The sequence below is a fragment of the Balaenoptera musculus genome, chromosome 15, assembly GCF_009873245.2.
Source record: "Balaenoptera musculus isolate JJ_BM4_2016_0621 chromosome 15, mBalMus1.pri.v3, whole genome shotgun sequence".
NCBI lineage: Eukaryota > Metazoa > Chordata > Mammalia > Artiodactyla > Balaenopteridae > Balaenoptera > Balaenoptera musculus.
Window position 1 is genome coordinate 51,840,327 of NC_045799.1, and position 16,532 is coordinate 51,856,858.

The 16,532-nt window shown below is 54.0% G+C and overlaps 1 protein-coding gene across 6 annotated transcripts; it reads left to right on the forward strand.

Moving 5' to 3' along the window:
• Positions 1–5,578: 5,578 nt before the first annotated feature.
• On the forward strand, positions 5,579–15,861 carry ZNF205 (zinc finger protein 205). 6 transcript variants are annotated; one of them, XM_036826653.1, is made up of 7 exons: positions 5,579–5,659; positions 8,978–9,116; positions 11,671–11,884; positions 12,139–12,230; positions 12,589–12,709; positions 14,269–14,370; positions 14,631–15,850. In XM_036826653.1, exons 2-7 carry the CDS (start codon positions 9,060–9,062, stop codon positions 15,695–15,697), a joined length of 1,653 nt encoding a protein of 550 aa, XP_036682548.1. In that variant the 5' UTR covers positions 5,579–5,659; positions 8,978–9,059; the 3' UTR covers positions 15,698–15,850. The 6 variants fall into 6 exon arrangements, with proteins under 6 accessions (XP_036682548.1, XP_036682549.1, XP_036682544.1 ...); XM_036826649.1 differs by lacking the exon at positions 5,579–5,659 and adding an exon at positions 8,226–8,572; XM_036826652.1 differs by lacking the exon at positions 5,579–5,659 and adding an exon at positions 8,226–8,311.
• The last annotated feature ends 671 nt before the right edge of the window (positions 15,862–16,532 follow it).

Genomic DNA, 16,532 nt, shown 5'->3' on the forward strand with positions numbered 1-16,532 from the left:
TAAGGGAATTCCCTAGCGGTCCGGTGGTTAGGACTCGGCGCTTTCGATGTCGGGCCCGGGTTCAATCCCTGGTCCGGGAACTAGGATGCTGCAAGCCGCGTGGCGAGGCAAAAAAAAAAGAGCTGAACATTTAAGTCCCTTCAAATTCGTCCTTATCTTTGAAAATATCAATACACTCCCCTCTCCCAGAGTGTGAGCCACTGAGAGACGAAAATTCTTGTGAAGTTGCTGGATTGTTACTTTACTCCATTTAGTAAAAATGATAAACGCATCTTCAAAGGCTTTTCATATAAATCTACCTGTTTAGGATATATATCAATATCTTCTAAAATTATCTTGAAAATGCACACTTAAACTATTCTAGTTGTTACCTTAGATTTTGGGGGGAAGTAATTGTTGTCTAAAAAACAAACAAAAAACAAACCCCAACTTACCATTTATTTATTAAATATGAAAAAAAATTAAGTTTAGTATTATCCAGGTCAGCAAAAGCACCTGAAAATATTGAGTGATGGGGTCTTCTTTTTTCCTCTTATCTCTTCAGAGATTGCAAAAGAAAAACAAATTTCCTTGTATTTTCAGTTTCCTTAGGATTCCTCCATTTAGAATTATTCAGGGCAAAGGGAGAAATCCTTCTCCAGCTCTGGGAAGAATTACTATTAAAAACACTATGATCCCTTGATTAGCCTTTGGTTCCTCCAGTGGCTTAAATGCCTGTCTCTTAACTGCGTTAGTAACATCTTTTCCTGCAGCCATAACCCCAGCATTTTCCTCTGGGTGGTTGCAGTCTTGATGGAGTAATTGCAGTGTTTATGGCATAGCCAGACCCCTCACTAAGGACCAGCCCTGGTACAGAAGCATTGGGGATTTTGATGAGAACAGGAGTGAGCATTGCACCTGTCCTGGTCTTTCTTCAGTGTCTGTAGACTAGATATCTCCCAGGTGTTTCATCTTGTCTCTTTGGTAGGAGCCAGCCATTGGCTCTGCAAGCCCGAGCTGCAGTCTCACCTTTGCCATTTGCCGCTGTGCGACTTGGGCAGATGGTTTAGTTGCATCCCTTCACTCTGCTGCTCAAAGCTCTTCTGTGGCTTCCTATGGCACTTAGAACTAAATCCAGACAGCTCAGCCTGGGGCTCATCCCACAGCCCCTTCCTACCATGGATCTCATCTTCTGTCTTCTTTTCCTTTGCCTTTCAATTCCTAAACATGCCAGTCTGATCCTGCCCTGGCCTGGAATGGATGCTTTCATTCACACCCCCACTTTGCCAGTTCCTCTTCATTCTTTTTTTTTTTAATGAGTTGGTTTAATTCCAGGTGGTACAGAATTCAGGACAGAACAAAGACTTAAGAACACACTTTGGCAGGATTCTGGGATAGGTTTACTCTGATCTCACAGCTAAGGTAGAAATGACTGAGAAGCACTGAAGAGAGGGTGAACCACTGTATGACTTTTCTAAATTTATTTATTTATTTATTTATTTGGCTGCGCTGGGTCTTAGTTGCAGCACGTGGGATCTTCGTTACAGCATGCATACGGGTTCTAGTTCCCTGACCAGGGATCAAACCCGGATCCCCTGCATTGGGAGCATGGAGTCTTAACTGCTGGACCACCAGGGAAGTCCCTCACCCAGCCACTTAAACACAAGCTCCACAAGGCTGGCTTTGCTGCTGTTCATTGCTGTATCCCCAGTGCCCGGCACATAGTAAACACTCACTAAATGTGGATTGAAGGAATATTCCACATCAGACCTTGTCTTTCCTGGTATTCTCTATTTCGGTAAATGTAGAACAATCCATTCAGTTGCTCAAGCCAGGTACTGGGATTTATCCTGGACCCCCTTGCTTTAACTCATTCCCACATCTCATCAGTCTCCAAGTTCTGTAGGTCTGATAGCCTAAATATTTTTCATATCTGTGTTTCTCTACCTCCACTGCTGCTACCAAGTCCAGGTCACCATCATCTATTGCCTGGATCGTAGCAATGGTCTTATGGTTTCTCTTCATTCATTTCCTTTTCTTTTTTTTAAGTAAACTTTTAGGTGTAATGTACAGAAATCGTGCGCAAACCAAAAATGAAGAGCGTGATGCATCTCCCCCAAGCAAAAACAGCCCTTTAGCCAGCATTCCAATCAAATCAGAATCTACTAGCACTCTCGGGCCTACACTGGTGCCCCCTTCTGGTCACTTCCCTTCCCCCATAATCTCTATCCTGACTTCCAACCACAGCAGATTTGTTTGGTCTGTCTTTGAACTCCGTGTAAGTGAAGTCACACAATAGGAACTCTCATCTGACCTTACTCCACAGTGAGGGAGTCATCCACGCGTTGCTTATTCCCTGAATAGTATTCCCCCATTGTGTTATTTGTTCATTCTACTGTGTCTACACGGGGGTGGTTTTCAGTTTGAGGCCATGCTTAGTAGTTCTTGTAGGTCTCTGGTAACCATATAAGTGCGTACTGCGGGGCTTGTGCCCAGGAGTGAATCGCTGTGTCACAGGGTATGTGGATGGTCAGGTTCAGAAGATTCTGCCACACTTGTCCAGAGAGCTTGTACCATTTTCCCTCCCACTGTCTGCAGACTCATCTTGTGCATTTCTTGCCCCAGTCCTAGGATCAGCCGTTTCTCCATGGAACCCTGATTTTTTTCACATTATAAAGCATTAACAAAAATAGGATTTTTAAAAGGAGGAGAGAAAGTAAAACTAATAGAAGTTCTACATTTTTTTTCACACCCAACGGAGTAAAAAAAAAAAATAGAAGAGACACTAGTGAAAGACCACATGCCATGTAGAGGAAGGAGTCTGAGAGCTGAGGGTAGGGGGCAGAGAGTGCAGCAGGAGGAAGGGCTGAAAAGGACATCAAGGGTGGGTGCCTGAGTGCCATTGTCATCTGCTCCCTTGAGGGGCCTCCAGGAGGGGTCCTCTGAGCTGAGCCAGTCGGAATGCCTCCTAAGTGCTCCCATCCCCACCTGCTTCAGTGTCTTTAGCTTTCGTGAGTGAATGTACCTTAAACTCTACCCAAGACTGGGGCACCCTTTAGGTATCAGATAGCAGGAGGTGACTGCAGCAACAGCAAAGGGTATTTTAGGATGATGATAGTGTCCTGGTTTCCTAAAAATGCAGCAACCTCTATAGGGAAAGTAACTTAATTTACTCTACTATCTACCTCCAAAGAGCCAAGTGGAGTGACTATTGAGCTTGGTCTCAACAGAGAATCCCCTCCCTGCCTGTACTGTAAGCTGTCTTTAGCTCCCAGGTAGAGAAAATGTTCTGGAAGGTGGGATGTGGGTGTTTGGGGAATATATCCAGTCAACCCTACTAAGTTTGGGGGCTCTTCTGGCCTTGGTGTTCACGGCTTGCCTGGCTGAGGCTGAAGCTGCCAGCCTTGACAATCATGGTAAGAAGCACCTGGAGTTGCTGCCTAGGGAGGAGCCTCCTTTCCTCCTGGAGCTTGCCCAGGGCAGGAGAAAGCCATTTCTGCTGACTGTGATGGGCAGGCTTCTGGGCCAGCATCACAGCTGAGATCCAGGAGCCAGGTTTAGGGTTGGCAGCCTCTCTGGCCTGCCCTGTTGCAAGATCAGATGTTAGTCTTGTTCACCCCCTGGAAAGGAGCAAAGCCTCCACAATAAGAGCTGCTGGGTAGTTCCAGTTGCTGCAAGGCAAGGGCATCAAGAATTGGGTGATGAGTAGGCTCCTGGTTAGAGACTGTGATGTAGCCATACAACAGAATATGCCGCAGTTGAAAAACAGCAAGGCACCGCTTGAGAACAGTAGAACTCTTGACACATAACCATCCGTCCAAACCTGCCCTAAGACTTGACCAAACTCTAGCATAGCTTCTAGCAGCATAAGGCCATGATGACCCCAGCCCCCCATTAAAATGCCTGCCTGAGAAAGCTCAAAGCTGCCAGGAAAATTTACTGTTCGTTCTAGCTAATGCCTGATGATGGGCCCCTAGCCTCCCTTTCTTAGAGCACTTACTAAAAAGGGCTTATAATTGTGAATATGTGTCTCTTACAACCCAGAAGCATCTGTCACTGACCTGAGAGCCATTCCCTTGAAATGTACTCATCAGGAGGGACAGGGCCTCTGTCTCCCTTCTCTGTGGGAGGATAGACTCCTCCTGCCTCCCACACCTGCCAGGTAGCAGACACACCTGGCCTAATTGCAGCTTCACTGACTGGCTCTTTGTGACTTTTCACTACCCCCCCCCCGCCCCCATTCTCCCTTTGAAACACCCAGTCACCTCTGCAGCACATCGGATGGAGCGCAGCTCTTTGCTCTGCTGTCCGTAGTTACCGAATAAAATCTGTTTTCACCACTTCATAATGTATGGCTGTGTATGTCTTTGACATGCTACATGTTTTGTTTTTTCTCTATATGTTTTTTATACTGAACATCTCTAAAATATGTGTCACGCACACAGAGGGGGCACGTCAGCAGCATATACTCCCATTTTTGAAACAAAACAAAACAAAACTCAAAACGTGTGAGGGGCGGAGACCCTTGACCTGGGAGGCTGGACGGGGCGCTGGGCCGGAATTCGTGCTCCCGGGTACCCCGGCGCCGGCGCTCTCAGGCTGAGGGCCCTCGCTCAGCCAGCCGCAGTTTTCCCACCGGAAACTCGAGGGCTCCCGGGTGTACGCCCCGCGGTCCTCACCGCCCCCGTTGCCCCTGTGCCCCTGGCCCACAGGCGGGCTCCACGAGAGACCCGGGAAAACCGGAAGTTGGAATGGGGCAGCCGGACGGGAAACGCGGGCACACCGGCCAGGGTCCGGCAGCACCAGGATGACCCTTCGCCCTCGGCGGGACTGCCCCTCGGGGGCGCGGACGGCAGCGCGCAGGTAAGGGCGGTTGGGCGGTGCTGTGGAGGGGCGGGGCCATGGAGGCGACAGCCAATCACCGGCGTCTCCCGTGGGGTGGGGCGGGGCGGTTGTTGCTTGGGAGACGCGCTCCCCGCATAGTTGCCCTCCGGGCTGCAGAGCTGGGCAGCGACGACTTGTGCGCGCGGGGCTCCTGGGCCTCCTGTGGCTCCGAACGCCTCCCCCTGCGTCCGCCTCGCATCAGGGGACGGGGCCGCAGGGTTGCCTCCACGCCTCCGGCGGTGAGCGGGCCGCCGGGCACCTGAACTCTCACGACCTGGTCTCCAGCGGCCCTGGGAGTTCTGTTATTTTTCTTCAAAATTTGTTTTATTTCCGGGGTTCCACCTACCTAACACTTGTACTGGCTTCCTTTTCTTCTTTTTCAATGGTTAACATTTGCTCTGCTGTTTACTCGATTATTCCTATTTTTCTTGGCTTCTCTTACATTCCTTTATTTGCCCCTATCGTCTCTCCTTCCTAAGGCTAAATCTCTGCATTGCCCTGTCTCCAGCCTGGCTTAACGGTGTTCATTAGCACACGTTTGTTTTTGTTTTTCTTACATCAGATGATTCTTTTTTCTAGTTTTTATCATTCTGGCTGCTTTTTTGTAAGGTCCTCTTTAAGACCTGAATCAGCTCGCAGGCCAGTCTGAGGGTAGATCACGATTTATTTACTAAAGGTGGCGTATTCTTTCTTACTCAAGCTCACTGAAGCCGCAGGATAGTGGAGTTGGTTGGCATTTGTTGAGTGTTTCCCGTGCCTGAAGCTCCGATAAGCGCCTTGTAAACAGGCTCCTGAGGTAAGTACGTCTCTAACCTGGTGGCCTGTGAGCGGGAAAACAGATGTTTTCTGCTGGAATTGTATGGAGTTCTTAATTTTGTTTTGTTTTTAGTCATCAACATTCAAAAGTCAGGATATTTCACATAGAAATTGAATTCTTTTTTGGCTTCTCTTGAAAAAGCCTCATGCTTGGGCAATACTGAGCCCCCAACTGCCCCCTTTAAACAAAATATGGTTTCTTGAGGCCCCTGAAGTCCCTCCCACTCCGGTCTTACACCCAAGGCACTGGTGGTTTATGGTACTGCCTGGTTGCTGAAGGCATTTAGGTTTTTGATCTCTACTTATTGACTCACCCTGCCCTGGTCTGAAGTCTTTCGGGGACTGCAATTCCCACAAAGCAAATATCAATAATCCTTCCTCCTAGACCTGCTCAGGCCTAGAGCCAGCCCTAGAAGGGTTTCCTTTCATTTCCAAGAAGGAGCTAATATCTATCACATAGCGGATGCTCAATAAATATTTTCTGAACAGTTAAATAAATGTTGAGACTTCTTTTGGTCTAACTTAGGTGATCCCATGGTGGGATCCAAACCTCTGGGCTTCCTCAGTATCCCTGAACTGTAGCCCCTTTTGTCTGGTAGAGAAACGTTTGCCCAGGAATCAGGACACACCCATTCTTTCTGGACTTGGTGCATTCCTGGGACTACCATGTGTGAGATGGTCCACCTCAGGTTGAGTTCCTTTACTGTGGACACTGGCTTGACACAGTCTGGCTCCCAGACTGTGCATTTCATCTTTTCCAGGGCCCTCTGTGGCTTTTTCTCAGTTTATAATTCTCTCTGTCTTGAAAACAGTATTGACTTTTGATACAACTTTGTTCATCTCTCTTTACCTTGAGGATTAAAACACCTGGAAATACTGACCAGAGCCAAACCCTGGGGGTAATTTTTCTTTCATCAAAGTGATAGTAGAATCAATAAGAATTCTAGGACTCCTAAAACAAGTTGAACTCCAAAAGCAGAGCTGCAAACTCAAAATGCTGCAAGGGCCAAGTGGAGAACCAAAAGTAGCACCCTGAGATCAGGCCCGGAATGGAGGAATATGGGTCCAGGGTTGCTCTGGTTGTTCTGGTTTCTCAAGAAAATCAATTTTATGGGAACTCTCCTCATTTTTCTTTTTTAATAAATTTATTTATTTATGGCTGCGTTGGGTCTTCGTTGCTGCACGCAGGCTTTCCCTAGTTGCGGTGAGTGGGGGCTACCCTTCGTTGCGGTGCTCTGGCTTCTCACTGCAGTGGCTTCTCTTTGTTGTGGAGCACAGGCTGTAGGCGGGCGGGCTTCAGTAGTTGTGGTACGCTGGCTCAGTAGTTGTGGCTCACGGGCTCTAAAGCGCAGACTCAGTAGTTGTGGTGCCTGGGTTCAGTTGCTCCGCGGCATGTGGGGTCTTCCCGGGCCAGGGTTCTGAACCCGTGTCCCCTGCATTGGCAGGCGGATTCTTAACCACTGCGCCACCAGGGAAGTCCCGGAACCCTCCTAATTTTTTAAGTGTTGGGAACTAAGTTTAAAAAAAATTGAACCCTTGTGAGTGCACACAGCACACCGATGGGGTGGTACAAGGGCCAGTGGTGCCTGTCTTCCTGGGTGAAGTGGATGCATCTCAGAGGACTCTGATGGGCCGAAGGCAGGGGGCCTGGGAACGTTTCCAGCAGGAATCTTCCTGGAATCTGACTACAGGGCTGGCCCTCACCCCTTTCCTGACACTCATCTCCTGTGCCCTGTTAAGGAGAGATGGGTGCCTTGCCCCAGGGAGTGAAGCACAGTCTCTGTTCTCCCGTTTGGAGAGCCTTAGTTCTCAGGGTCTGAAGGGAAGACAGAAGCTGAGATGTGGACTTTGAAGCCACCAGGGATGTCTGAGGGTTTGGGACCCCATGCATGGCTGGGTCAGACCCCTTTGTCACCTCTATCCCTAGCCTTGAGAGGGAGCTAGTCGGGGTGGGGGGGTGCGGAGGGCAGCGTCTGGAAAAATCAGATTGATGCCACATCTTTCCAAAGTGTGAGACATCGGTGTAGGGGTGGGTACTGGGGAGTTCCCAGGTCTCTTTGTTTCCTAAGTTTGCTCTTAGGGAGAGAGAACTCCATGCCAGTCTTGGCGGGAACCCAGAGGAGCTGCTGACCGGTCTGGGAGCCTTAAATGAAATACAGGGACGTCTCCACGGAGACACCCATAAGACTTTCAGAAGCTCTGTGTACTGAAAAGGACCACCATGTCCCTCCACTCGGCAAAGTGTCCTTCGTCCTGTAACGACAGCTGCAATTTGAAACGTCAAATATCAAAATCCTTACAGAAAATATATTTTCCCACTTTGGCGCCCCTGCTTGGCTGGTGTCACGAGTACGTACCAGGTAAAGCGATCGTGAGCCGGCAACGCGGATCTGGGAGCCACCTCCCGGCCGAGAGCAGGTGCAGCCGGCCTCGGGACCCCAGACCCGGAACCCTCCAAGCTGGGAACGCTGTAGGGCTGCAGCTGCGCGGGGAACGGGATCTGGGAGGGACTTCCTGTTGTCCCTAATCCCAGTCTCCACCCGGCTCCCCGCGCCAGGTGCAGGCTGCGGAGACTCCCTTCCCCGGGGGAGGGGGCTCCGCCGCCCGAGGTGACCCCTCCGCCTCCACCTCGGTGAGAGGGGGGCTGGGAGGGCGCCTGGATCCCGAGACCCGCGCGGGTGGCCAGCTGGCAGGAGGGGACGGGGTCAAAGGTGGAAGGCTACGGGCTGGCAGGGAGAGGAGGCCTGGACCTGGGTTCGGAAAGAGGAAGGACATCATCTCTGCGGGACCGTGAGCAGAATGGACACCCGGCCCGGGCGGGTGGTTGCAGCCGCAGGGAGGGCTGCTGAGAGCGGGCAGCTCAATTTCTGGATCCCAGGCGGGACCGAGTCAGGTCGAGCGCAGGGTGTGTGTGTGTGTCCTGGGCCCGGGAGACGGCGGGGCCTGTATTCCTCCGCGGAGCTGGCTGTGGTGGGCGGGGCCCTACTCGGCACCTGTTTCGTAGGATCTCTGCAGACCTTTCGGCTCCTGATGACAGGAGATTCAGATTTCAAGTCACCCCGGTTTTCCTTAACCCAGTTGCTTTGAGATTCTTGCTTCAACGATAAACGGGATAATACAAAATAGCATTCTGTCAAAGAGAGGGACCAAAAAACAGCATAGAGAGTGAGACCGTTGGAGGGCGTCTCGGAGGCTTTATTTCTGATTGGGACCAGGGATGGATCTGGTCCGGCGTGGGAATTTGGAGGGCTTCAGGGATGTCCAGGAGACACTGGCTGATTTCCTTCTGCTCCTCTAGGCTCCTGGCCAGAAGCTGGAGGGGACTTGGTCAACAAGACCAAGAAACGACTCAGCTGAGCTTTGTAGCTCTGAGACAGAAAATGTCTGCGGATGGCGGAGGCATCCGTGCTACCCAGGACAAGGAGAGAGCCCAAGAGGTATGGATGGGGTGCTGGGTGAGGGAGGCATGCACTGGAAGGAACTGGAGTGGAAGGGGATTTTCAAGGCAGGGCATTTGGACCAGTGGAGAAGTTAGACTCACCGTGGGAGCAGGGCTGGTAGAGGCGGTGGGCGGATGTTGAAGAGGTGGTATGATGGGAAATACCTTCCACCTGGGAATCGACTTCTATGGGACTGCTTTGCTTTGCCTGGTGAATTCGGTAGTCAGCAGACCAAAGGCTACACGAGATAATAAGGGGGCTGCACAGGGGTCCTGTGGGTGGGGTTTGCTCTCTGAACAGTGCTCAGAGTATATGGGCAAGCCTCAGTCTACCCTGTACTCCCCTCTGCCTGGGCCCGCATCTCCTCTCTCCTTGGGTCTGAGCACATAGCCCTTCCTGTACCTGTTGCCTGTGTGTGTGTAGTTACGACTTGCGGGGAGACCAGGGTCACCAAGCTTGGGACTGGGGGAACATGAGTCAGCTGCAGTGGGATGTGCGACCTTGGGCAGGTCCCTTGGCCTCTGGGAACCAGGTGTGTCATCTATAAAATGCGGATCATGTGCCTGCCATTCCCACCTTTCTTGCCAGGTGGTTGGGAGGCTCGGAGAAGATAATAGGCACGAGAGGCCTCCGTGAGCAGCTCATCAGCCCGTAGGTGCTCATTATTGTAACATATAAAACACCACCACACACAGCAACTAGAACCTAGGTCAGAGAAACCTGGAAATCCTCAGCTAGGGTTTCCAGTGGCTGTAAGTTCAAGTACAAATCAAGTGTCAGTTCTGTTTTCATACCATAGAAGCACAAAGAATTTTTACCGCAGTTCAGTTTCCCTTCCATAATGCCTTTGTAACACCCAGTGGGCCTCACATGTCCACAACATTCTCTGCTGATGTTGGATTCTGTCAGCTCACACAGTAGAGTAATAATAATAATTACCAGCACTGCTCTTTGTTTATCCAGAACTTTCTGGAGTGGAGAGCTCTTTCTCACGTATTATCTGTGTGGAGGCAGAGCAGCTGAGTCCCGGAGGCCGCCTGGCCTGTGTGCCTCCCAGGAACGTTGACTCCTGGCCTGAGGGTCTTATATACTGAGGTGGGTGGGGAGGTGGAGGGATAGGCTTGAGTTCCCAGCAGAAGGCTGGCCGGTGCCCAGTGCTATGGGTGGTGATGATGAGGCCTCACCAGGGCCTCCCAGTGCAAGGGAAGTGACTTTCCCAGTGCTCTGCTCTGCTCAGGACTGAAAGGCTGGTAAGCGGTGGTTCTGGATTCCAGCCCCGGTAGCCTGACTCAAAAGCTTGCTCCTCACCTCCCAGAGGGCTGGGGCAGAGGCTGCTATGAAGAGGGGAGGGAGGACCCTGGCAGTCCCATTGTGGGGGACAGTGCTAAAGGGGATGAGCCTGAGAGGAGTTTCCCTTCCATCAGACCTAGGTGGGTGCAAGTCCTCAGCACGGTTAGAGGTATGCTTGGACTTATTTTTTCCAAATCAGAAACTGCCAACAGCTCTGACCAATTGAGTTAGGACTGAAATGGCCCAAGGCCACATGTCTTCCTGTCACTTTCAAGAAGTTATGGCCCTGGGGGTGACTTGTGAGTCTGATACACTTGAGTTCAAGTCCTGGCTGAGTCACTCCAAGCTCTATGACCTTGGGCCATTGTCTGATCTCAGAGCCTGGGTGTGTGAGTTTCCTGTGTCTGCTGTAACAAAGGACCACAAACTGGGTGGCTTAAAACAACCGGCATTTATTCTCTCACACTTTGGAGGCCAGAACCCCAAAATCAAGGGGTCGGCAGGGCCCCCTCCCAAGGCTCTAGGGGAGGATCCTTCCCACCTCTCAGCTTCTGGTGGCTCCAGGTGTCCCTTGGCTTGTGACAGCATCACTCCAGCCTCTGCGTCCATCTTCACATGGCTTCTCCTCTGTTTCTGTGTCCTCTCCTCTTTTTTTTTGGCTGCCACGTGGCTTGTGGGATCCTAGTATCCCGACCAGGGATAGAACCTGGGCCCTCGGCAGTGAAAGCGGGAGTCCTAACCACTGGACTGCCAAGGAAGCCCCTGTGTCCTCTCCTCTTATATGGACACCAGTCATTGGATTCAGGGCCCAACCTGAATCCAGGATATTTCATCTCAAGATCCGTAACTACATCTGCAAAGACCTTTTTTCCAAATAAGGTCACATTCTGAGGTTCCGAGTAGACATGAATTTTGAGGGTACACTATTCAACCCAGACAACTACACTCGGTTTCCTCATATATTAAAGAATAACAATCCACACTCCTGTGGGAGGTGTGAGGCTCGAATTGGGAAGAGGCATCTGCCCTGTGGGCACCCAGCAGGGCCTCGATGAGCCTCCCCTCCTTCCCTCACTGTCCGGCCTCACAGGGGTGAACCACGGATGTGCAGGTCTTAGGGACGGAGACGGAAGCAGGGCCAGCCTTGCATCTGGGTGTGCGTTCTGCCACCCTTGGTGTCTACCTCTGCAGGTCCCCGAGCGTGGAGTTCTGCTGTGTCTCCCATTCTCTGTCCCAGTGCTGATGGGGCTGTTATTTCTAGACTCCAGGTCACGGGCATTCTTGTCAAGAAATGCTTTCCGAGTCGGAGGGGACAGTGCCGTTGGGAGCCGCTCAGAAGTCACCCCACATCAAGATGGAACCAGAAGAGCCGCACCCTGAGGGGGCATCACAGGAGGCCAGAGCTCAAGGAGCACGGGGCTGGGTGCCCCTAAGCCAGGGCTCTAAGGAGAAAGTGCATTTCCTGCCTGGTGGAGGTGAGGATGGGGATGTGGAGAGAGGCACTTTCCCAGGTAGATGCTCAGCCCAAGTGGGGAGACCCTGATGTCTGCCCCACCTGCCCCTTGGAGGCCGCCCCTCAGAGCCCACTGACCCTCTTCTTGGATCAGGTTGGGGGTGGAGTTGGAGGCACCGTGGGTGTCCCTGGTGGGCCTGGCATGAGCTCACTGCGGGGAGTGGGAGGGCCAAGCGGGACGAGGTGGCCGCCCTGAGGACCTCTCTCCTCTCTCAGCCCTCCCCTCCCCCCAGATCCCTGTGCTCTCTCACGAGGGGAGGACCAGAGACCGGCGGATGGCCGCGGCGCTCCTCACTGCCTGGTCCCAGGTGAGTGTCCCCATCCAGAGCTGGAGCCGAAGGACGTGGAGGGACAGCGTCTCTGAATTGTCCTCCGGATCTGAGCGCTGGACCTGGGGGTGGGGACTGGAGATCCTGAGCTTTGGCAGTGGTGCCGAACAGAAGGATCCTTGTTTTTGTCTCTTGTCTCCTGCTGTACACAAGCGCTTTGTTCTTGCCCCCAAAAGCCTTCCTTGGGCAACTGTCCTGCTTCACCATCACACCCAAGGGCCAGCCTCACTTGAGTCAGCAGGATGGGAGTCGGGGTTTTGCCCTTGTCCTGGCACCACCATGCCCCTCCACCACGTCCTGGCGTGTCCTGGAGAGTGGGCATTTCGTGTTGTTTCAGATGCCAGTGACCTTTGAGGACGTGGCTGTGTACCTCTCCCGGGAGGAGTGGGGGCGGCTGGACCACACACAGCAGAGCTTCTACAGGGATGTCCTGCAGAAGAGGAACGGGCTGTCCTTGGGTAAGGGCTCACTCGTGCTGGGGTGCTGCTTCCTGAGGCCCTGGGAAGTCAGCGGTGGGGCCCATCTGCCATCACCTCCTCCTCCCTTTCCAGGGCTTGAACTCCCTCTTGTGGTTCATCCAGACCTCGCTGTACTATAGAAGCTTCCTAGTGATGGATGTGTTCTGGTCGGTGCTGATATGGTAGCCATGAGCCATATGTGGCTATTGACCCCTAGAAATGCAGCTAGGGCAACTGAGTTTTTTGTTTTATCTCATTTTAATCAGCTCAGATTTGAATTGAAATAGCCACACGTGGCTAGTGGCTGCTGTGCTGGACGGTGCCGACCTAGAGACTGTGCTTCTCTCCAGTTCTTCCCTAGCTTATTCCAGTAGTTCCCCCCCTTCCAAGCCCAGCTTCAGAGGTATCTGAGCAGAAAGCCTGGCTCTGGGCCGGGCTGCTAGCCCAGAGGATGGGGAGCAGTGCCAGCTAATCGCTCCAGGCCTTTGACTCTGAGCTGTCACATCCACCCCAGGGCCGTGTCCTCTTCTCAGAGGGGCCTTGGCTCCCTTGGTTTTTCGCATGGTAAGCAGTAAAGTCCCAGGGCTTTGATTCCTCAGTTTCAGGCTCTAGTTTTCATGGCAGACTTTTATGAGGGCTTATGGAAAAATCAGCATTCATTCATTCATTGTCGTTCATTCGGTCATTCTGTCTGTCAGTGCACGTCTCTTGCACACCTGCTAGTCCAGGTGGAGCCAGGGTCTTGGTAATTCCACCCTCTGACTTTGATGGTGGGCCAAGACCCCTGCTGTCCCTGGTGGGCCCCAGGATCACAGCAGCTGCTGTGCTCACACCTTTAATTATCTCTGGTTTGCTCACCACCCATTGTTAGCACTCTCCGGGGCCCAGGCCAGCAGGTCCAGGCAAGTCCTGGGAGATCAGAGGGAACCAGCATCCACTCCACAGCCCCATGGCAGGCCTCACGAATGCCCTAAACCACCCAGTTGGTCCAAACATTCCTTCCCTCCCATGGGGCTTGGATCAGGGCATGGAGGCCAGGGCCCCTCTGCTCTCTTCCTGACTTGACCAGAATTCCCAGGCCCTCACCCTGGGGTACTTGGCAAATGGGCCTTTGGTCTTTGACTTCTGGGTGGTCAGTGTCCCTGGCCCTCTTATCGCAGGCCCTCCCACTTGGCCTCTCTTTGCCCACTGCCCCTCCCCCAGGAGCCCTTTTTGCCTGTGATCCTGGGAAGGTGCAGGTGCAGGATAGGAAGACTGCATCTGGTTTCTGACATTGCTGGACTCACTGCTGGGGACAGTGTGACATAGAGGTGGCCAGCAGCTGACCTGGCCCAGCCCTGAGAAGAGTGTGCCTGGAGGTTGCCCCAGAGTGTGCATCCTGAGAGGGCATGGCCATCTGCCCCCAGTGACTGTTGAGCTCACTTGGTTTTGCCCCATGTTTGCAGAGCTGCACCCCCTCTTCTTTTGCTCCATCACCTCTCCGGGGAGGTGGAGGGTGGTTTCTGCTTGCTGTGCAGCCCGAAAGGCCCTGACTGAGCACAGCATCTCTTCCCAAGCAGGGTTTCCCTTCAGCAGGCCTTTCTGGGCCTCTCAAGTGCAGGGCAAGGGCGAGGCCTCGGGATCCTGCCAGCAGATGGGAGATGAGGAGGAGGAGAAGAGAGGTGCGTGCAGAGGTGACAGGTGGGCGGGGCAGTAGGGTCGTGGCTGTCACTCCCAGGTGCCCCATGTCAGTGCGGGCTGTTTCCTGTGGGGTGCAGACACACAGCCCCTCCTGGGGCAGGGCCACCAGCCCTCCCTCCTGTGTGGAGGGTGGCTCTTGCTTCCAGGGTTCCCAGCAGGTCCTTGCCCTAATTTCTAGCTCCACAATTCCCCCGGGGCCCTCATGAAAGCCTCTGCCTTGCTGGAATCCCTCTTTATCCAGGAGCCGTGGAGGTGGGCAAGGAGGAGCTAGCCCCGTCCCTGGGAGCCCTTGGGGATATGAAGTCCTTCAAAAGCAGGGTGGGGAGAGCCCAGGGGGACGCCCCACGGTGTGGGCAGCGAGCAGTCGGCGGCCAGAGCTCAGGGCCAGCCAAGGACGATGTGCAGCTGGGTCCCGCGGAGGAGGCACAGTCGGAACCAGCCCCACCTGACATCAGCATCCCGAAAGCCCAGGAGGGCCGCTTCCCAGAGCAACCCAGAGAGGGGGAGACGACCGCCCCTGAGAGCAGCGAGGAGGGCCTGGCCCCTGACGGCGACGTCGGCAAGAAGACCTACAAGTGCGAGCAGTGCGGCAAGGCCTTCAGCTGGCACTCGCACTTGGTGACGCACCGGCGCACGCACACGGGCGAGAAGCCCTACGCCTGCACGGACTGCGGCAAGCGCTTTGGCCGCAGCTCGCACCTCATCCAGCACCAGATCATCCACACTGGCGAGAAGCCCTACACCTGCCCGTCGTGCTGGAAGAGCTTTAGCCACCACTCGACGCTGATCCAGCACCAGCGCATCCACACGGGTGAGAAGCCCTACGTGTGCGACCGCTGCGCCAAGCGCTTCACCCGCCGCTCGGACTTGGTCACCCACCAGGGCACCCACACGGGCGCCAAGCCGCACAAATGCCCCATCTGCGGCAAGTGCTTCACGCAGAGCTCAGCCCTGGTCACCCACCAGCGCACCCACACCGGGGTCAAGCCCTACCCGTGCCCCGAGTGCGGCAAGTGCTTCAGCCAGCGCTCCAACCTCATCGCCCACAACCGCACGCACACCGGCGAGAAGCCCTACCACTGCCTCGACTGCGGCAAGAGCTTCAGCCACAGCTCCCACCTCACCGCCCACCAGCGCACCCACCGCGGCGTCCGGCCCTACTCCTGCCCCCTGTGCGGCAAGAGCTTCAGCCGGCGCTCCAACCTGCACCGGCACGAGAAGATCCACACGGCGGGGCCCAAGGCCCTGGCCATGCTGATGCTGGGGGCAGCCGGGGCTCTGGCGGCGCCCCCTCCGGCCCCCACCTAGGAGGCTGAGAGATAGGGGCCGGCCCGGAGACAGGGAAGGAAGGGGATTGGAGCGGGGGCAGCTGCTGCGGGGGTGTGACCTGGGAGGCCCAGGAAGGGAGTTGGGGAGGTGCTGGCATGGGGGTGGGGCGCGGCAACACAGGAGGAGCTCGGGTGAGGAGCAGGCATGCTCACTGCAAATTAAAGGCCTTGGAATTCGAGCGACAGCCTATAGCTCTGTCTCGTGGGGCCCTGGAGGCTGACCCCGGACTTGGCTGGGGGAAGTGGGGGCTCCAGGGTCAACCCAGTGTCTCCTCACTCAGCCATCCCTATGTCATCCCTCTGGGGGCTTGGGCACCTTCCTCCCCAGCCTTCACCTGGCTTGGACCCGTTCCAGAGCCTATAGCAAAGGCTTCTGAGCACAGAGGTTTCCAAACCTGAAGTCAGCTGGCCACTTCTGAAATTGTGGACCCGGTGGGGTGGTCTGCTGCTGTGGTCACTTGTCCCAGGCATTGCCCACTGAGCTCTGGACCCTCCCTGGGCTCTTCTCTTTGGGACCCGGGAGGAGGGCCGAGCCAGCATGGGAATTCATGCTCAGTGCCTCCTGCCTTCCTTGTCTCCTGTCTCAGGCACTGGGGCCTGCATTTTGTGACTGGATGTTTTCACCTTCGTCCCTGGGGACCCAGCTGTAATCCAGTGAGGATTTCTCACTTACCAGGGACCCTGCCCCTCCTGGTCCTTCCTGAGGCTGCTGCCAGCTCCCTCTCCTACTTCTCACCTCCTTGGTCTCTTTGCACATGTCCTTTATAATTTGCCCTATCTGCCTCTGCCTGGCTGTTTTACTCCTGGCCTTCTGG

Bases quoted from the DNA above. Each gene is read 5' to 3' on its own strand.
- ZNF205 (XM_036826653.1), top strand. From the start codon at position 9,060: ATGTCTGCGGATGGCGGAGGCATCCGTGCTACCCAGGACAAGGAGAGA. The intron at 9,117-11,670 runs GTATGGATGGGG...TGTTATTTCTAG, and splicing joins ACAAGGAGAGAGCCCAAGAG to ACTCCAGGTCACGGGCATTC. The intron at 12,710-14,268 runs GTAAGGGCTCAC...CTTCCCAAGCAG, and splicing joins GAGGAACGGGCTGTCCTTGG to GGTTTCCCTTCAGCAGGCCT.